This window comes from Gavia stellata, chromosome 2, assembly GCF_030936135.1.
Source record: "Gavia stellata isolate bGavSte3 chromosome 2, bGavSte3.hap2, whole genome shotgun sequence".
Classification (NCBI taxonomy): domain Eukaryota; kingdom Metazoa; phylum Chordata; class Aves; order Gaviiformes; family Gaviidae; genus Gavia; species Gavia stellata.
The window spans coordinates 41528711-41550212 of NC_082595.1; the positions used below are offsets into that span (position 1 = coordinate 41528711).

Consider the following 21502-nt stretch of genomic DNA (forward strand, 5'->3'; position numbering starts at 1 on the left):
CTTCTCATTCCTCTGTCTGGATAGTGTGCAGCCTCAGGTTTGATAATAGCACACTCTGATGCTGACATTCAGTGAACACCTTTAACAGGCATTGCCAACAAGTAAAGCCATCTCATTTTACCTGAGCCACTTGGTGTTAATCCCTCTTTTGTGTGCTATGTGTGTGACTGCATGGTAGATTGTACTGAGGAACTGAACTAGCTGAAGAATAACTTTTTTCAGTAGTTTTTCCAGGACCCTGAAGTTTTCAGACTGATCAGCTCTTCATTCTAGTCCATCATACAGGCATTTATGGCAGCACAAAAGCAGAGTGGTGCAGGGGTCAAAGACACTCCCTGAAATTAATGATAGCTTAACCTATTTATTAAACAACAGGTTTAATCTGTTTGTGCTTCACATCTGGTGTTGGGTGCCACTCTTCAAACAAGAGTGGATTCTACAGGTTTGTTTTCTTTGTCTCTTCATTGTAGACAAATTCTGGTCTTTTGGTTTTATCAGGCTAAGGATATGTGTGTTGTTGCGTTTAAGACAAGGCCTACAAAGTGTGAGGTAAAAGAGTAAATAAGGAAATCCAGTAATGTGCTTTTATCTGGGATATATAGGTATATATAGATTAGACTATGCATCTAACACATCTGTATGTCAAACCCTACCCCGCTACTGTAGTTTGTTTATAAACTTTGCAGACGAGATACTAACAGCCCTTTCACAATAGCGACAGGCAAGCAGTCATCAGCTGCACTGTCCCAGAAAAGAGCAATACATTCATGTACAAATTTTGGACACTGCTTAGTTACTTAAATATGTCTGTTGCTTATTAATTGAATTAATAATTTAAGTGCAAAAATATTTTTGCCTGCAGCTGTCATGATCGGCACTGTTTATGTTCAGTTTCATTTGTGGAAAATTCTTTGGCTGGAGAAGACTTGATATATCTTATCGTTTCCATTAATTTTTATTTAATTGCCCAGAACCTCCAGCTGGTAGCTGATGGCTGCTGTAATCTACAGAAGCAGATTCAAATTACTCAGCTCTTTGGAGTTCCTGTTGTGGTTGCTCTAAACGTCTTCAGGTAAGTCTATTCTTTCATTACTGTTGTGAGTAAATCCACAGTTCAAATTTCACGCCTTTCTTGGTTTTTAAATTGATCAGTTTTGGCATGAAGAAAAGAAGCTATTAAAGAATTTCATCATGAATATAACTTTAAATCCTTAGCTTGTTCTTAAGGTTTTAAAACAACCAAAAAAGTATATACTGTTACGGAAATACTAACCTTCCATGTTAATTATCTATAACAATTACAAAAAGTGTTCTTAAAACGTGTGAATACATATGCTGTATATAAACACATTATGTATATGGCAGAATTTCTATATACACTTGCTTTACAACTGCCAATGGTAGAATAAGGCTAAGTATGTAAGGTTATAAAAGAGAACTAATTAAACAAAATAATGAGATGGAACTCTTTGGTTGACAGAACTGACTCTCCTGCTGAGGTTGATCTGGTGTGTAAGATTGCAAAGCAATCTGGAGCATTTGATGCTGTACCCTGCAATCACTGGTCGGCTGGTGGTAGAGGAGCAGTAAAATTAGCTCAAGCTGTGGAAAAGGCAGCCAATCAGAAAAACAGTTTCAAATATCTCTACAGCTTGGAGGTAAGATTTTTTTTTTTTTTTAATGAATGCGTGCTGCATCAGTGTTGGATTTAAAACAAGAACAACAATGCAACAAAGCTATCTAACATACTTGGCAAGGGTCTTGACTTGGCTTAAAATCACAAAAGCTGGAGAGAACAAACAATCTGTGGCTCATCTAATCAGAGGAGCAGGGTATTTGCTTGTAATGCTCGTTATTTAGTGCATTGAATGATGTTTCTGATACTTTCTTGTTTAAAATAAAAGTATGTCTGTAGGTGGAACATTCACAAATTATTGTGGGAGACTTCACAAAGATCTCACAGGTATGATATTTGTCCTGACAGTCAGCTAAAATGAAATATAGTTACTCTCTCACAATCATGGGTACTGCTCCAAGCTGTGGCTCCCTGAAGCATTCACTCTCCGTATGAGAAGGATGTTAGAGGTAGCATGTGCACGCTCACGCTACATGTCTGCCGAGACAGACAGGTCAACGCAGAGAGAAAGCACTGCCTTTATCAGCACCCACTTACACACCCACAGCCCTCCAAACACGAAGAGCATAGGCAGCCCAGTCCTGTTCCTTCGCTCCTGCTGATAGGGATTGGAGTCTGCTAGTACAATATGGCACACAAGATATATGGGTCACTACTGCTGTTCGCCTTAGATCCTCAGTCTATCCAAGAGCAGCCCCCAATGCTCCTGCCCTGCTCCAGTTGTTGGCACCAAGGTCCATGAGCCCCTGAGGTCGCACTTACTCCAGCTGCCAGCACACAGACCTCTCCTCCTGCTCTCTGGTGTTCATACATACACATCTAGAGCAGAGAGCACACCCACACAGAGGGTAGTCAGAAATCAGATTTAATGAGAATAGAGGACAGACTGTGGTGCTCAAGCGCAGAGCTCAGTCAGACAAGCTGCTGGCCAGACACCTTTACACTCAACCGGCCCCTTCTTCCCTCCTTTCCCTCCATTTTTTCCCACACTTGTTCCTCTTCAGTCCACCTTGATTATTCCCTTTCCCCATCTTTGGTTCTTCCACTAAACATGCCCTAACAATCTTTACACATTCCCACAATCCCCTTCAAAAATCCCATCATAAGTTTTACACAGTCCCAAAATGCTCTTCTTCCTACATCCCATAACAAGTCCTGTGCTGCTGTAGGCAATCACCCCCCTGTGTTTGCAAAGTTTTCTGATTAAAGAGTTTGCCTATTGACTCACCTTGGTGCATTTCGCACCAAGGACAGTGGTCTCATCCTTCCCCTTGGATGGTCTTAGGAAACAGCCAATTCAGTGTGCTCTAATTTTCACTGATCAGGCTTTTCCACTGATTACATTACTAAGGTTCCTCCACCTATCATTGTTCCTCTGATCCTTGCTTGGGCTTTGTGTTTAATTTGTTTAGCCGTTAGATAACCTAACAAAGGATAGTGTGGTCCAAGTTTCAATGCTTTGTCTGCCGGAGATGGTGACTCTTTTTCCATGTCTTGGAGACTTTGTTATTGCATTTGTCTGCTAGGTAACATTGCAGCATCGTGAGCTGTCAAGAGGAGCAGCTTGCAAGGAGGGGCTGCTTGGGCCCCTGAAAGCACTATGCTGGAGTACCAGAGTACAGGCAGAACATTTGGAGGGACGTATTTCCAAGAAGGTTATACAAATGATTTCTTGGGACCTTCCTGACTATCTGAATGTGGGTGGGTTAAAATTTGGGCAGCAAAATAGACTTCTCTGGCACCAAGGAGGCCCTTGTCAAATTTCAGATCCTGTGCCCCAGTGCTACTTAAGTTTCTTTAGAAAATGTTTGAATGCTATTTTTTAACAGCAGAACCTCAGCTTCATTCTTTTAAATGGCTGAAAGTTCCTGTTTTGATTCTTCTCGCCAGAAAAAAGTTCAACCTGAGGTAGATATGCCCTACTGTTGTCTTTCACTTTCCTCCCTGATATGTACCTCGTATCTTGCACCCATTTTATTTCTTCTTTCCACCTTCCCCACTGCTTTACCAAATGTCAGTAATCCAGCCAACTCCTATTAGTATTAGCCACTGCCTTCACAGAATAGATCGAAATACCTTGGGAATATAAGTGCTGCAGCATCTATTCAGGGCATTTTGCCCATGGAACATTTTTGCAACCAAACCATGGACAATGTATCTGCCTTTCTGAGTTTGTCTCTAATGAGATACTCTGGAAACCGAGGATATCATTTTATGGGTTTTGCATAATAAAATGGAAAAAAATTCTTTCAGAAATATTTGTAATGGTTTTCCCCATAGGACACTTGTGTTACAGAGATAGCACATTAGCGTTTGACAAGTCCCATATTTAAGCTCTGATGTTACTATATTCTATGTAGCTTACAATCTTGTGGTATGAATGAGAAGAAAGGATTGGTAGCGGTGGACTTTGCCTCTATGAAGGAAGAAAATGAGATTGATTTCTACTTTAATGTCTTTCCCAGATACATCTTTTTGTGCTGTGTCGCATAAGCAGCACGATCTTAGGCACAAAGGGAATGAATTACATCTTCACATCAACTTAATATCCCATAACTTAACACAAATATTGTAAGCCTCAAAAATATGTTGAAGGGATTTTGTAAAAACATACAAAGATCTTAGAATACTGTAAAAAAGTAAATTCAGGCCAACAAAAACAGTAAAGTGTAAAGTTCATGCTTCTGTTTCATTCTTACTGTGCAAAGGATTGGGGACTGACGCAGTTGGAAGTAGGAGAGTGAAGCAATAGTGCTGTCGCTTGTACAGTATGGTAGGTCATTTGGTCACTGGGCCTGTAGGGACATGAAGAAAAGCCACCTCTTCCAAATGAGCCTGCCTAGATATTAATTAAGGTTGTAATAGGATTTTTTGATGTAGTAGTTTTGAGGACTGAGTTCTACTGTTCAAAGGGGTAACTATGACAGAAAATTAAGAAAGAGAAGAGGTAGTAAGATGGGATTTAGACAGATGATTTCCCTTCATCATTGTGTCTAAAGGGGATGTAAGTGAAAGGACGTAGTTCCGTCCCTCATCTTTCCAGTGACTGACAGATTTGTCCAGTTACTTAAACACCCTGGAGTCCTGGTTGCCTCAAGTTTGATGGGGTTTGCTGTCATGTTTTTTTTCTTTTCTTTTCCTTCCCCTTTGGAACATCGAAAGGGGAAATACTCTGCATAAACCCGCTACCACTTTATTCATATCTGTGTCTTTATGATATTACTCTACTCTTCACTTTACTCCATGTTTCCATTTAGTCCTTTGATGTCTATGCATCTTATTTTCCTCAGTCTGTAAAACTTCATCAGAATTTACTTCCAAAACTGGCTATAATTAGAACAACTTCCAGCAGCACAGACCACTGTAGCCATAATAGATTCATTCAACATTTTGATGTTTTGTTAGAAAACATTACCCTGGGGATTTAAAAACAAAACCCAAACCCCTTATATGTAAAACTGTTTTAGATCCTTTTTTACTAGTTAGACCAAAGTTTGCAGCAAACTGTATTATTAGTATACAGTCAGGCATTTAATTACGGGATAGTCCAGGTCAACTGGGCTCTCTTTGGGTTTTTTCCAAATGGCATGCATCTCTGCAGTGCTTTATGTGATTTCCAAATGTATACCTGGAAACAAACACTTTCTTGAAAAGTGTTTACAAATGTGTATAATGTGAGAAGAACAAGAAAGTCTTTTCTAGATCTGTCAAATACTGGTAAAAAGTTGAGGATGAGTGATTTTTTTTTTTTTTTTTTTTCTGAATCCTGAGGTATGTTTATGCATTTATACCGTCTCGCCCCGTGATACCCAAGCATGTGCTGAATGAGCGATTTTAGACAGTGGACACAACACAGTTGTGTCAGTTCAGGACTCAGGTTCAGCTGAGTGGTCCTGTTGAGTATCATAGCAAGCTAGTCTAATTAGAAGACTGTGCTAATGTGGTTATATTCGTTGCAGCATCTCATTCAGTCTGTTTGAACTTCCTCAGGTGTCTCTATATGACACAGTGTTCTGTAGTCCCACGTTTTAGATTGCTTTTCATGTTTTCTTTATTAATTTCTCTAAGCAGGCAAGCTTTTGTTTTTATCCTTGTAGCTAATGCTTGTACTTTTTTTTTTTTTAAATACTTCTTGATTCTAGCAAGGGTTTGTTTGACATTTGGTATTAGATGAACAAGTATTTTTCAAGAGTTGAAATGAGAACAGAATAAGCTTCAAGTATATTTTGAGGGCAGTGCGAAGACTATTTGTTTGATATCTTTATCGATGATCTGGATGAGGGGAGTGAGTGCTCCCTCAGTAAGTCTGCAGATGACACCAAGTTGGGCGGGAGTATTGATCTGCTGGAGGGTAGGAAGGCTCTGCAGAGGGATCTGGACAGGCTGGATAGATGGGCCCAGGCCAATGGTATGAGGTTCAACAAGGCCAAGTGCCGAGTCCTGCACTTGGGTCGCAACAACTCCATGGAATGCTACAGGCTTGGGGACGAGTGGCTGGACATCTCCCCCGCAGAAAAGGACCTGGGGGTGTTGGTCAACAGCTGGCTGAAGATGAGCCAGCAGTGTGCCCAGGTGGCCAAGAAGGCCAACAGCATCCTGGCCTGTGTCAGAAATAGTGTGGCCAGCAGGAGTAGGGAGGTGATCGTGCCTCTGTACTCGGCTCTGGTGAGGCCGCACCTCGAATCCTGTGTTCAGTTTTGGGCCCCTCACTCCAAGAAGGACATTGAGGTGCTGGAGCGTGTCCAGAGAAGGGCGACGAAGCTGGTGAGGGGTCTGGAGCACAAGTCTTATGAGGAGTGGCTGAGGGAACTGGGGTTGTTCAGTCTGGAGAAGAGGAGGCTGAGGGGAGACCTCATCGCTCTCTACAATTACCTGAAAGGAGGTTGCAGAGAGGTGGGTGTTGGTCTCTTCTCCCAAGTGACTAGCGACAGGACAAGAGGAAGTGGCCTCAAGTTGCGCCAGGGGAGGTTCAGGCTGGATATTAGGAAAAATTTCTTTACTGAGAGAATGGTGAAACACTGGAACAGGCTGCCCAGGGAGATGGTGGAGTCACCCTCACTGGAGGTGTTGAAGGAACGTGTGGACATGGCATTGTGGGACATGGTTTAGTGGGCATGGTGGTGTTGGGTTGATGGTTGGAGTTGATGATCTTACAGGTCTTTTCCAACCTTAATGATTCTGTGAATAGTTGCATATATGATTTTGGGAGTGCATATGTGTGCCAGTGTCATTTCATGGATCAAGTACAAGAAGTGACCTCTGACAAATAACCCCAGCACTGTTATCACTTTAAAAGTGTAAGAAAAGGACATAAACAGATCCAGTGTATCATGAAATGCTTACACTATTCAGAATTGCACGGCGCGGGGGGGGTGTTCAGGAGCGAGGATGAGTTTTTATATGATAGGCTCCAGAGTTTATAACATAGTTTAGGAGATTATTGGCCATAGTCGTAACAAATACTACAGTAGTGTGTGGTTTTAATATGGATTTTTGCCCCCACTGCACACTAACCTCTCTTATTTTACTGTTGAATTGGTTCCTTGCTGAGTATTTCTCTTTAGTGTTTGGAGGATGGGTTTGTTTTAAAGCCTCCTGAAGTCTCTGTGAAATAATCTGCACTTTTTTTTTTAATATATATTCTTGCTACATATGGAAAATATCAAAGTATCAACTCTCTTATCACTGTTGACTTCCTTTCTGGGTTCACTTCTCTTGAAGTATGGGTCTTTAAGTTGCAGCAGAAAGCTATTACTCAAAATAAAGTTGACTGACCCATTAAAAGTAAGTTTAGATAACTAGGGGGAGTATAGGAGAGGATGGAAACATACGCTTCCCATTCCCAAATTTCTCTGGCTTCAGTGCCTGTTCTTGGTGGGGGGGAAGCTATATTCCCCACTAATGCACGCCTGGTGAGTAACCTGCCTTTTTTCACTATCCTGGTCTCCTCTCTTCTCCTGTGATGAACTGTCCCTTGACTTAGAGCAGCCCTCCTCAACCTGGGAGAGGAAACATAGGTCTGAATGAAGGCAGGCGTTAGGTTTTTAAGAGGTGCATTGCCCCTTCCTGCAAGGCAGCTGGAGCGCAGTGGGCTAACGCTCCAGGAGGTAGAAGAGAGGAGAAGGACAGGCATATCACTGGAGGTGTTCAAAAAACGTGTAGATGTGGCACTGTGGGACATGGTTTAGTGGGCATGGTGGTGTTGGGTTGGTGGTTGGACTTGATGGTCTTAAAGCTCTTTTCCAACCTTAATGGTTCTGTGATTCTGTGATATAGCATGAGGCAGGATCAGCATATCTGGCCAGTCAGCAAGTTAGCATTGTCCCCTTAAAAGACTGACATGGTAACCTGACAGATATGATTGAAGAACCTCAAATCACCTGATTTATGCTACATTGGAAAACTAAATTGAAGAGCGTAAAGGTCACAAAAGGGTGGGAGGAAAAGGGGTTGTTCCAGTCTTTCAGGTTTGTCAGATGACACCTATTTTTGCCAGTGCTCTGCCTTTAGGTAATATCGTGACAAATGAAAATGTTCCCAGGTTGTACCATGGAAGTTGATTGCACAAATATTTTGGCTAAGTGCAGTGAATTGCCTGGCCAGCCTGCAGAAAAAAAGGAGAGCTTTCTCAGATTGGGGCCATCCACTGGGAATGAGGTTGAATACCAGCACTTCTCTGGGAGGCATTCAAGCAGTTAGCAGCCTCAGCACTGGTATTTTTCTTCCCCTGCTGGGAGCATAGCAACTTGGGCAAATCTGGAGCATCTGGCTGCCCCTGCTTCTGTTGTGCTATGACAGTATGGTGTGGGCTGCCATTTGGCTCTTTTCTTTGAGTCTTAGCTTCAGCTGTCAGAGACAGTGGGTCACTCTGAGGGGTCTAAGAGTTGCATCAAAACAGAGAAACATCTGCCAGCAGTGGTTCTCTATGTGTTATCTTCTGTTCCATCTGCTGGCCATGGTCTCCAATAACAAGGATGAGCTGTGAGTAATGAAGGAAGGAAGAGACCAGTCAGCGGAGGAGAAGGCTCCTTGGTGCATGTATGAGGAGAAGGGGAGTGGCTTGAAGAGGAAAGCAGAGTCAAGAAGGGCTCCTGGGGCCTGGATTTGAAGATGCTGACCTCCAGGGGAATGACCTAAGGCAGAGTGTTTCTCTTCATTTGTAAATGGGTCATCTTTTCAATTCCAGTGTGATTGAATGGGAAGTGTGTGTGGGTGTTAGGGGTATTTTCTGTTTCCTCCACTGGTACCATGAAGCCGCTAAGCCACAAAAGCCATCCATCGTGTGTCTGCTGTCACATCAGCCCAACATATCTCTGTTCTTTTGCCTAGGAGGCAAATAACTTCTGTGTTGTTATTTGTATATCATAGAGTTCAGTCATGTATGGACCCAATGGAAGTCCTTAAGCACTACTGGAGTAGGAATAAATAAAATTATATATGCTTCTTACTGAAACTTTTCCTAATAAACGATGGAGATCATTTCTCACCTCGAAATGCAGGCTATGCTGCCCTCCAAGGTATGCTAGTCTTTAAACTATTTCCCCCCACGCTAATGCTAGTAAGCCATCTAGCAGTGGAGCCACATTAAAGAGGAATTCCACAGGGCTGTACCAGCCTCTCCTCCCACTTCCATCAAAGAGATTTTGGTGGAGTGTGGACACTTTTTTCACTGAATTGGGTGTTCTAGAGTTGGAAGCTATCTTTCTTCCACCTTGTCTCTTTTTTTGTCGATGCAGGCACTGCACTTTTATGTTTGTTTTCATTATTTTCCTATTCTTTGCATGAAGTGGTTTTCTTAGGCACAGCTGGGGTTTCAAAGCTGGGGAAATGGAAAATAAACCTGTATGGCCACAGGCTTAGGTGTTGATTCACAAACTGCTTAACTTGACTGAATATGCTTTTCCGCAAATTAAAAACCAAACTCTTGTCCTGTGCCAACAAAGGAAGAGGAGTGCTAAAGACTTGGGAATCCTTTTGTCAGCCACAGATCTTCTGGAACCGGAGTATACAGATACTTCAATAAATGTGTTTTTATTTTATCCAGGGGAAAAGCTAGAAGTAGGAGTTTGAATGTGCAGAGTCAGCTGTTGTTTTGGGACTGCATTCTGTCACCCCACACAGCACCTTCAGCCATACTCCCATCATATGTTTTCATCTGGCAACCTTCCCAAGAAGAGGAATTGAGTGATGCCTGCATGCTGTTTCACTTAGCCAACCAGTGATTCTTCATTATTGCTTTCAATGAATGCATAAGTTAAAATTAAAAAAAAAAAAAGTGCCAATGCATTGAATTTTAAACTATTTTAAGAATTTCTGTTAAAACACAAGCAGCTTAGCAACAATAAACCCAGAGGTTAGTGACCTCATAATTAAACTGGTGATCTCATAATTAAAAATAGGCAGTGAGTAAAGTGAATGTTTAAAGAACTTGAAGTATTAAATGTGTAAGTTACAAGTGAATAGTGCTTTTGTATATTCTATGGTTAAGCACGTTTTGCAATAGAATCTTAAGTTTTCTCAGAGAATAAAGTAGTTTTAAATGTTTATGTTGTATAACTGTCAAGTTACCAAGTGCTGCACTGATGAGCATTCTCTTAAGGTATTCAATTTAAGCTAGATAACACCAGCGCTTCTCGTAGTAGATGTGGCTTAGCTGCAACCTAGTGGAATGAAGTATGACTATGGACTTACTGCTGTTGACTCTGGCTTTTTGGAGACGTTTTTTGTTGGACTCTGTTTTGGTGAGGAAGTCGGGGGGGATGTTTAAAAGCAGAAGAAAGGAAGAAGGAAAGGAACAGGGGTTGTTTTCAGCAGTCTTGGGGATTGGCTATGGGTGGTTAAAAAGATTAACTCCTTTCTCCAGTAGCCAAAGAGTTTGAAGTCAGGTGTCCAGACTAGATGCAAAAGATGGGAATACTGAGCACAGTCCCAAGCCAGGTCCCTGGTAGTCTGCATGTTTCGTTTCACGTGATACTGACTTTTGGCAACAAGGCTGATTTCAGGAATCCCAGCCCAAGCCACGTGTCCCTCCCGCAACTTGCTGTTTCTGCTGGTACATTCAGTGATCAGCTTTGAACAGTTTGAGCAATTGTTTCTGTAGAGATGGCATTTAAGCCATCTCTGTCTTTCTGCTTTGTACTGGCTTTGCCTTTATGGTAAACTGGATGTGTGAACTGATCTGTGTTAAAATGACTTTTTTTTCCCCCTGGGTTATGTTTTAGCCTGGATCACTTTCTCTGGTATGTGCAGCTGCACAAACAGCGGTGCTGCCCTCTCAGTTGCACTGGCACATGGGTGAGTGTGAGCAGCAGAGGAAGGGAGGATGAAGGAGGGTCTATTGAAGCTGGTCTGCTGTCCATGGAAATGCTCATCAAGCCCCATGTGGAAAAATTATAATCTGCAGTCTGCTGTTATAGCTGAAGGAAGAGATGAAGAGTGAAGTTGTGAGGAAAGGGTAGCAGAAATGAAACGCTATTAAATTATGTTTTGGTAAAAACCTTGCTGTTGATAGTATTGGAAGAAAGAAGATCGTGTAATAAACAGCACCATCTTGCAAGGGGGATGGCCTGGAAGTAGCAGTATGGCTGGGTGCCAACAGTGGTGTGATTTCATCTTGGATAATCAATTCAGTCTTGGAAATGACAGGCTCTCCTCTTTATCAGTGTTGCTTTCTTCGTTTAATTGTTCTCTATCAAGTAATGAAATATACAGCTACACAGATACTGTTTTTGTGAAAGCAGTTTGTGCGCTTTTGCTGTAGCATTTGTTATGCTTTAGCCAAGGAGATAATCCTGTGTATGGTGTGGGTGCTTGGCAGCCTCAACAAGCACGTGTGTTTGTGCTTGCTTCAGAAGAAGCATATGGCTTTGGTAGCTCTGAATGTGTGAGATTTCAGAAATGCACATTGTCTCTGGCAGGGCTGGGGAGATAATTTTTTTCTGAGAGAAACACCAAAGCTTCTTAACTGTTAGCAGATATTCATACCGTGTGGCCCTGTAGCACCTTCTCATGTTCAGTATAAGTTTACATTGAGTATTTCATGCTATCATTTTCTCAAGAAGCTAAAACTGAATTTGGAATGAATTCTCTGAAGCTGCCATAATTCCTTCAGCATTAGTACTAATACGTAGTTGCATATTTATATTTTGTCTAAATCCATACTGTCTATTGTGTATGTCATCTGTTCTCCGCCTAAATGTACTTAGTTGTGTAACATTCACAACCTTACATAAGGAAATAAGAAGAGGAGCAGCTTTTATTGCTGATCGTAAATCTTCCATGCCTTTGATGATCTGCACATTTTATAAATAACTTTATCAACATACCTGTCCAGATAGCAGAGGTGCTGTGGAACCAAGTTGCTGTTCATATAGGTGCATTGACTCTCGCTGTCTGGATGAGACTTTTCATTCTCCTTTCATTAAGACAGTTTTACTGATGGCCTGCCAATAGTTGCATCAGTGTAGCTGAGGGTGCCGCATTGTAGTTTGCAAGTGGGAATGAACAACTGCTTCAGGAATATCCTAGGCCATTGTAGAAAATTCTCAGACAAAAAAAGTGAGAGATATGAAAGTACTTATTTTTTCTAAGTGTATGAGATATGTGGTTTCTGTTCGCAGATATTTGACCAAGATACAAATAGGTAGCTCACATGATATTTTTTAGAAGAGTCTGGTAACAGCTGGAGCAAAAATCCAGCTTAAAATCCCTTAATGATTTAGTTATTTGTGCTATATGCCTCTATTTTTCAGCCCATTTGAATTCAGCTCAGCACTTTTCCATATGAATTAGCACTGTGAAGTGTTACTACATATGGTGGATGCCTGTGCCCATCAGTGAGAGTATTTCCATAGTGAAGTGCTGAATACTCAACAGTTTTGTTGAAAACCTTAAGCTAAACTTGCCCTAAAGACCAGATAAGAAAAAGTAAGAGTTGCTCCTACAAGTGTCTTGTAAACATCCAGGCTTCTGCTATGGCATGTATGTAAAAAGTCTCTTGAATTACTAGAGCTTCTTTTCTGATAAATACCATTATGTTATTATCAAGCAAAATGAATTTTTATTTCTCATGCAAAGTACCAGGTGGCTTTTCTTTGGAAAATACTTCTTTAAGTTAAATTAAAATTAAATTTCTGAACAGCATTACTTGATAACATAAACACGGGCAACTTTTGAGCTTGAAATGCTGTTACACTGTGATTCTAAATACACAATCCCTTAAAAACCCCACTAAAATACAAGGAAACAGGTGGATCCTTAGCACAGTGTAGTGTATTCCTTTCCCTACTCCTGAAACTTCAGGAAGGAAGCATGTCTGAGAGAGCGCATGCATGGGCTGTGTTAATGTGTATACAGCATCTGTGCCTCCCTGCTGCTTTCTGTCTGAATTGGGCTCAGCCAGGCGTCATCTGCCTGTCTTGTGAGGTTAAATAGGCTCAAACTCTCCTCTGAGACCATGCACATTGCCTCACCCATTTGTATGTGCATGCCTTGCAAAAACAAGTGACGGTCTCAGAAAACCGCTTTCGTTTTTCATTCACACTCCCGCAACTGCTTCCCCACTGGTGATTCTTCTGAGATGAAATTTGCAAAATTTGAGGTGTCGGTACTGGCCTGAAAAGTATCTGAAATTCTGGTCAAAAAAACCGAACATAAATCTGTAGGGATACAGTTTGACTGTCCAGCTCAGACTCAGTCATGCAAGATATTGCGCACATCCTGGGAGGAGCAGAATGCCACCATTGTCATTAAAGCAGTCTGCTCTGATGTTAGCCAGAGCCCTGCTGGGTTTCGTTTGGAAACTACAGCTATGGTTGCTGGAAAGGGGCTGAGGGTGTAGTAATGATCCTGCTGTCACATTAGTTGGAAATATTTTGACACAAATGCAAATTGAATCTAAATTAACATCTCCATCTCAATGAATTTGCTGAGGTTTAAGCAGAAAGCTGTTAGTTTTGATGTTGGCCTACTGACAAGGGGGAGTGGAATTCCTTTTGCTTCTGCTGTTGCTGTTAGTCCTTGACTGCAAGCAAACAGCACCCAAAAAGCAAGTTAACCGACACATTTTGCATTTCTTCCATTGTGTTCAAAACTGCCGTGGATATGAAGGTACTTAATAATCAACCTGGAAGAAGTTTCATCTCGTGATGGCTATCCATGTCACTGAAGTATTCTATTCAGCTTAATACTGCCAGGAATTATATCCAGGATATTTGCAATGTGTTATCTCCAATCCTCATTAGATTTTTTTTTTTTTTAACTGCTTGGATTCCTGTAAAAAGCCTGAAGTCAAGAACATGACATCATTTCACCCAATTAAGGTGCAATAATCATATAGTCAGCATGTTCAGAAGGTGTCTTGTGGAACATCTTTAAACCTCACTTTGAAATTTTGTATCGGAGGGAAGGATTTTATTTGAGCCTTAGTAGCTTTTAACTGCCTTACATTTAAGCTATTTGAAAGTCTGGCAAGCTTCTTTTCTTGTGATGTCTTTGTTACTGGCATTCTTTATTAATGTAAAGGCAGACTACTTTAAACTTCAGTTTTTCGAAAATTCAATCATAAATACAAAAAAGGTCAGTCTGACACAAACTCTTCAACAGATGTGTCTTTGCAGCAAAACCATTACTTCTAGACAGGCATTGCAAAAATGCTGTGGAACTTCCTATAAATGCACCAGACAGAGTTTGTTATTCGCAAACTGATTTCTTGCCTTTGTTGGAATAAAATGAAATACTTCTATTTTGTGTTCTGGTGCTTTTTGTATAGCTTGAGATTACCAAGTTTTCTTCCCCAAGTGGTATCTCTTTAGATTTTGTTCAACACTTCTTCCACATGTGTTGTTAATGAAATATGCTGGAGTACAAATTACTGGTGGGGTGCACCCTGGAGTATTGCACTCATCTCTGGCCATCTGTGGTCAGCACTGAAGTAGCTGAACTGGTGGTCTGATCCTTCGTCCATCGTCCTGTTCCTATTGAAAGAAGTCAAAGAGGTTGGCTTGTTTAACCATAATTGCTTTCTCCAAGGCCATTCAAAACAAAAGGAAAGAGAAAGAGGAAAGAGTTGTTTACTCTAAATAAACAGAAATGATGGCACAAAAAGTAAATGCCTGGTCTGACCACAAAAAACTGTCTGCTGAAAATCTGTGAGAGGATTTCTAACAGCCTGAATGTAAGAGTCTGCATGTGCCTTCAAATTAGAAACCGTAAAGGCAGAACATGCGTTCAGTTTGAGCTGAATAACCTGATGTGGATACTCGTGGAGACTGAAGTTGAACTTAGTGACTTGTGATTTCAAAGTGTATCCTAGAATGCTTTCATATTCTTTTAAGTGTCCAAAGTGCTTTACAATATCAATGCTACAATTCAAAATGTTAGGAAGGACAGGAGGTAAGAATAAAAAAAAAATTAAAAAAAAAAAGAAATCGCAATCAAAGGAGCAGCAATGGGTCAGGAATTTTCTGCTACAATTCTTTGCTTCTCAGAGGAACCTTCCCTGGCTGCCTGCTACCTTGCCTTGCCCACTCATTGTATAGGTTGTCTTTATTGTGAAATGAAATTTATTTGTCTAGTGGTCCCTGTTAACCCAGTGGAGCTTGCTGGCTTGTATTTCCATTGTATCTGCAGTGTGCGTTAGCTCTTGGTTCTTAAAACTACATGGCAGTTATTTTCGTCCCCCACTTTAGGTAAGGGTGTAAGCTCATGTTGTCAGCTTTGTAATGCACGAATTGTGCAGCTCCTAAATGACAGAGTAGCTGAAATCATGGTTCTAATTCATGTACCTGTAGCTGAATATCATATCCATCACCAGGGCCCATTACTTTATTTAATGCTTTAGCAATCCTGTTTAACACAGATGAATCTAAATGAGAGATTCGGATTCCTCACTCAGCAAACAAAATGCTAATTTCTCTTGGCTAATGTTCATCCTGTATTGTTTCCTTGTCTCTGCAGCTTCCTATTGTTGAAAAAATAAGGATCATTGCTCAGAAGGTGTATGGAGCTCAGGATATAGAGTTGTCTCCTGCTGCGCAGTCACAAGTTGATCGTTACACCCGGCAGGTAAGAACACCAGTGAATTATGCAGTTGGGTACCTGCTGGATGACAGTCTTAGGAAACCTCGGGGTGTAAAAGGTTCTCAGATTGGAGTGTTTAGTCAAGCTTTGCTAAAAGGCGTGAGCTTACCTGTGGTGCTAAACTGTGGAGGTCAGTATGTATTGGTTTAGATTAGATTAAGTAGAACAGAATGATTTTAACCTTGAAAGCTATCTCCCGTAAGACACGTACGGTGTTTGGAATCACTCTGAGATTGTTCATGAAACTGTACTTTCCATGGAGAGTGCTAATTTTGCATTACTGCCTCAAATGTGACAACTGCACATCTGCAAAAGTAGCAGCTAGTGAATGTGCCTGATTTTAGCGTATGGGTGTTCATTTCTACCTGCAAAAAATGAGTTTGCAAACACAAAAAGACCTGTGTGAAGCTATACACTTTAATAACAAACTTCCAGTACTTGTAAAATCTTTTGTTTTCCTTCTGTTCATATTATTTTCAAGGGGTTATAAATGCTAGAACGTAAAATAGATCACTGTTCCTAAAGCATGTGGGAGTGGGCTTTGTTACATTTTGAGAACAGTTTTGAAACCATGTGGAGAGGTGAATGTATTTTATGTAATGGAATGGCACGTAAACATCGCTGGAGCCTTTCTGTCAGAAAATAGAAACTATGGATGATGTGTCATGGAAAAATTCCTGCGTATACTTCAGCAGCCTGGTCAGACAGGCAGAAGTATAGCCATCTTCTCTATAATGCAAATCTCCTGAGAATTAATTTGATTTTCTAGATGGCAAAGAAGGTTATTTAGTGTACTGAAAGCAAAATAATCCGTGTCTTTATCTTTTCCTGCTGTGATTCTCTAACCCATTTTTTAGTCTAGATGTTAGCAGTGTTAGGAAATACTTTCACATCGTTAAAGGATTGTTGACAGTGCTGGGCTGCAGAGGCAATTCCCTGCAGTGCTGCTTCTCCTCCTGGCCTTGTGAATTGTATCCCTGTTTGTCAAGGAAGAGTGGAAGGTGCCTGATTCAAGGTTAATCGATAACCTGGGAGACAAATAGTGTGGTGGGAGCTGCTTGAGGGCCTTTCCCTGATTTTCTCCCACTTTTTGAGTAACTACTGCACTGTCATTAGTGAAGCAGGTGCCATCACCTCACACAGTTTTTGTCTTGTTTAAAAACACAGCAAAGCATCATGAGCCCTTTGTGTTTACCCCCAAGAAGACATTAGTACCCTTAGAGAGTTTTTGACTATGAATCCTGGTCTCAAGTAGGTATCTAACTAGGTCATTAAAGCCCAGAGGGAAGTGCTGTACTGGATTTTTATTGAGTTGATGTAGGTTTCTTGTTCAGTGTGGTACCCGTTGTGTGCCCTTTCTGAAAATAGCACACTCTAGCTGTGGTATAGGCAACTTTTGCAAATAACTGTAGATGGAGAACCCACTCTAGAAGCTGGATATCACTACAGCCAAGTCTCTGGAGATGTAGGACTGAGCTGAGAGAGAACAGCATGTGAAATACAGTATTCTGTCCATTTCTGAAATACTAGCTGTTAAGAAACTAAGGTTAACTATTGCTATATGTATTTTAGGATTTCTAGAAGATACTGATAACTTAGAATGTATTTTCACTTTGTTACCAGTCTTTACTGGAATCTTAAATATTTTTCTTTTATTTTCTTTCCTTTTTCGGTTAGGGATTTGGAAATCTTCCCATTTGTATGGCAAAAACTCACCTATCCCTCTCCCATCAGCCTGAGAGGAAGGGCGTTCCCACTGGTTTCATTTTGCCGATTACTGATGTACGAGCCAGTATTGGAGCTGGATTCATCTACCCTTTGGTAGGAACGGTGAGTGCAGAGTACTCAACTCTCTCATTCCCCTTCCTTTGACCCAGCTTGACAGGGAAGTGCATTTCCTGTTTGCCTCTAAAAATAATGTGTAGAACCAGGTGAGTTCGTGTTTTTTATAATAATTTTATCCTCACACTTTTTGTATCTCTACGTTGATAGGAAAAGAGAATTAAGAAAATGTAATATCATATAAGAGCTTTGACTACAAGGTCTGAGAGAATGACTCTTGCCATTGGTTCTGTTTCTGATGTTTTTCAGTTAGTCTAGGATACTTAGGGGCACCCTAATGCTGCAGAAAAATGAATTTACGTGTCTGTTACCTTTCCTTATTCAAATTGCAGCCTGTAAATAATTGTAATCACGTGATTATATTCTAAATGTTAAATCTTTCATCTGTCATTACAAAACATTCTGTAATATTTTTAGATTAAATGAATTGTGTTAGGAAAAAGCGTATGATTAAAATGATTGCTTTTCAGCAGATGAGCCTGATCTATTCCCAGTCCTTGTGAACATCTCTGCTGGTTCTGTAAAACTAAGTTATGGTGGGAAGGGGATAGAATTCTAACTGCAGTAGTAGCAGCACATTCTTTCTCCTTTTTAGAGATTTAAACAATGAGATACTAAGAAGAGGCAATTGTCATCCTTTCTTCCTACCTGTCCTTAAAAGTACAAACTCAGATTAGGAAGCTTCCGATATTTTCTTCCTGACATGCTTTATCAAAGTAGCTGAGCCAAAGTAGCTCAAGCCTTTTGCCAACCACGCACATCTTATTCCAAACAGTAGTTGAACTGCATCTGACAATCTCATAGCATGAATTATTACTTATATGTAGCTGATTCATGGGATGGTGCTAGAGAAGGGATGCAAAAGCCATTGCATTTCCGGAAAGAGTACTCTCCCAATGTTATCTCATCTTCCCAGAGCATGGCCTGATTTCCTTGTGTAGCAATACATTAGGAAAGTTTGAAAGTTTCTAATCTATTGTTTTGAATTCCCTCTGAAACAATCAAGCGTTTGAAACAAGGAAGGAAGTACTTTCTGACCAGGAGGGTTCCTGGAGTTCAGGAAACTGTGTCACTTTAGCTCACTGGACTTGGGGTTATACTTTCCTTCTGCATGGCCACGTTATGCACATCCACCAGAAGTGGAGCACAGCTGTGTATTTAAATTGTGTAAGACCAAATTCTAGTTGCTAGTAACAGAAGAAAATTTGTCAGAAGTTCTAGTATCTCTTCATGGCCTGGATTCAAGTTTGCACTGGAAGTTGTGTGTCATAAAGTTGTGAGGAGGAGTGAATGTGAAGAATGGGCACCAACTACAAATCCATGAGGGAGCTATTCTGTAGGATGTCACAGTAAAATGTTCTTGGATTGAGCTTTCTGAATGAGTCACACTCTGCACACTTCAACAGAAGCTAGCTGCAGTTCAGCCTCAAAAATCCATAGGAACTGTCCGTAGGACCAGTATAGACCAAACAGGTTCAAGGATTATCTCCCATTTTTGGTTTCCGCCTAGAACCAAAAAATACAGTTCTTATGAAGGACATTTTATATATGGGATTTCTTACTGGGGGAGATTGTAAAAAATACGTCCAAGTTAGTTACTCTGACTCTGGGGAGAGGTAGTATAGCCATGGAACTTTTCTCATATCAGGAACTGAGTAGGCAATATACTCTTAGTGTTACATATTCCAAGAGAGTTTGTAGGGCGTGGTACTGTATAAACATAAGATCCCCAAGAGCTTAAAATCTAAATAGACAGACATCGATCATTGGCTGTTTGGAAAATATTGCTAATGCTCAGGAATGTGGGACAGAACACTCCTTGGAACTATCGCAGTTGCTACAAATCAAAATGAATGAATGAATATGAATGTATTCCTAACATCCTTGCCATACAATTCTTTCTCTAGAATTAAATTTATGGCAAGAGGTCCAACTTGCTGCTTTTCAGAATTGAGAGTTGTGATCATTGGGAAACAAACTCTCATAATGGAGTTGTAGCACTACTTTTGAGATCACTTTTCTATTTTGCTACCTTCAGATATTTTTTTGTGCATTGCTGTCAGCAATTACGTCTTCAGGCTAGTGGTAATTTTTAAGTTGTGCAAGAAGGAATATTTTTGATGTAGGGTTCCAAAACTGAGAGTCTTCCTTTGACAGTTCTTTTACTGATAAAGCTATCTGAAAATGTCTACAAGAAGAACGCAAGTATAAAAGGGCATGTCCTAAAGGCTTAAAGTAGCTGGAAGTCAGATGGTATGGGTAGAGGGATTACAGAAATCCTGGTGACAGCATATGGTGAAAGCATCCAGTCATGACAGTGGATTAGATCTCTTTATATAGGAAAAAAAAGAAGGAGCAGTAGATATTTTTTCCCTTTCATTACTTGCTGGCTAATTGTATTAATGAAGAGGATCCTTAATACCTAACCTGCTTAGAGCCTTCTTACAGCGAAGACCTTTCTGATGGCAGAATAAATGCTATTGGACAAAATGTTCGTTAAAGTTGTAGTGATAATTCTGATGCTAATTAAACGTCAAACTCCATTCTCAAAGCATACTTATTACTGGACGAGCTCCTCTCACTCTAACCTGGCAGAACTTGTCAGTGGTAAAGCAGGTTGTTGGAATTCTGCTCCAATAAGCACTGCTGAAAGATAAACTATCTGCAGTAACTAGCATTTTTAGTTTAACCTTATCATTAGCACATGTATATTAATGAGATTTGTGTTTACCCCAGCACTGATAGGCAATCATATTTTTTTTTTAAACTAAATATTTAACATGTCGTCTTTGTATTCTCTAAGCAATATTTGTTTTGTGTTATGGTTGGCTCAGGTTCCCTTAGAACATGGAAGTCTTTCCAGGAAAAATGAGCTGAGCCTTATCGGAGGAAATCAGCAGTGAAACAAGAGGTGCATTTAATTAACACTGGCACAGCTTTTATCCAAGTTCTCTGCAACCATGACCCAGAAGGCTACATCACTCTCACAGGTGGACTGTTGACATCATTGCTTGGCTCAACAGAGTGATGGCAGGAAGGCTGCTGGAGTATATGTAGGAAACCAGTGAGGTCATTCACTAACAATGCTTGGGTGGAGAACTATTAGATTTTTGTAGTATGTGTGTTTCTCTCCACCCCCAGCCAAAAAAAAAAGCCATTGCAGTTGGGTGCTTTCTCACATTCAGCCAAGTTTCTGTTGTTCTCTTTCATGTGATGTTCAAGAATGCAGACTGGTCATAGAAGTAAAACCTGTTGTCTTTTGCCTTTGTGAAGTGATGCCATCAAACCACTGGTGCAAGTAATATAGCTGTGTTTGAATCACAGTGAGATTTTTAAATACATAACACCCTTTTCCAGCCATGCACTTTTGTTTTAATGGGTTAAAATTACAGGCAAGGTCCCTTTGAAAATATGTGGAGCTTTGGAGCCACGCCAGCTCCCAAATTCTCACAAGGAACTGACATCCTTCAGTTATTGACATATCTGAAGAAAGGTCAGTCTATTACAGAAATACTATTTTTCTCCCCATAGAGAAAGCAGTTCAAGTCTCTGGAACTAGTTCTGAAATTATATCCTGTGGGAGGGGACTCTTGGGGCGACCCAGTGTCGTTTGAAAACAGTTTATGGGAGCGATAAAGCCCTAATTCACTTATAGGTGAGAACCAGGACTGTCCTGCTAAAATATTACCTGAATATTGTAAGGGGAAAAAGACCCTGAAAGTAAATATTTTTATGAATACTTTTAGAAGGAAAATATTGTTCCCGGTTGAATGAATTTCTTCTTTCATAGTGGTTAAGAGCTTAAAAAGTTTTGAGGCTGTCCTTTGAACATAAGCTGGAGTCCAGGCCCACCTGGAGTGAAATTGCAGTTTCCCAGTGGTGCATGAGGCTCAAGTTGTCTCCAAACTGTCACTTTGTCACTTTTCTCAGGCTCTCTTATGGGGC

The 21502-nt window shown here is 40.7% G+C and overlaps 1 protein-coding gene across 1 annotated transcript in view; it reads left to right on the forward strand.

Moving 5' to 3' along the window:
* MTHFD1L (methylenetetrahydrofolate dehydrogenase (NADP+ dependent) 1 like) overlaps positions 1-21502 on the forward strand; it is a 159714-nt gene that overhangs the window by 93769 nt on the left and 44443 nt on the right. Inside the window, exons 23-26 of the mRNA XM_059828957.1 lie at positions 972-1072; positions 1481-1658; positions 15593-15700; positions 17393-17545. Coding sequence (XP_059684940.1) covers positions 972-1072; positions 1481-1658; positions 15593-15700; positions 17393-17545 — 540 coding nt within the window. The remainder of the gene's footprint in view (positions 1-971; positions 1073-1480; positions 1659-15592; positions 15701-17392; positions 17546-21502) is intronic.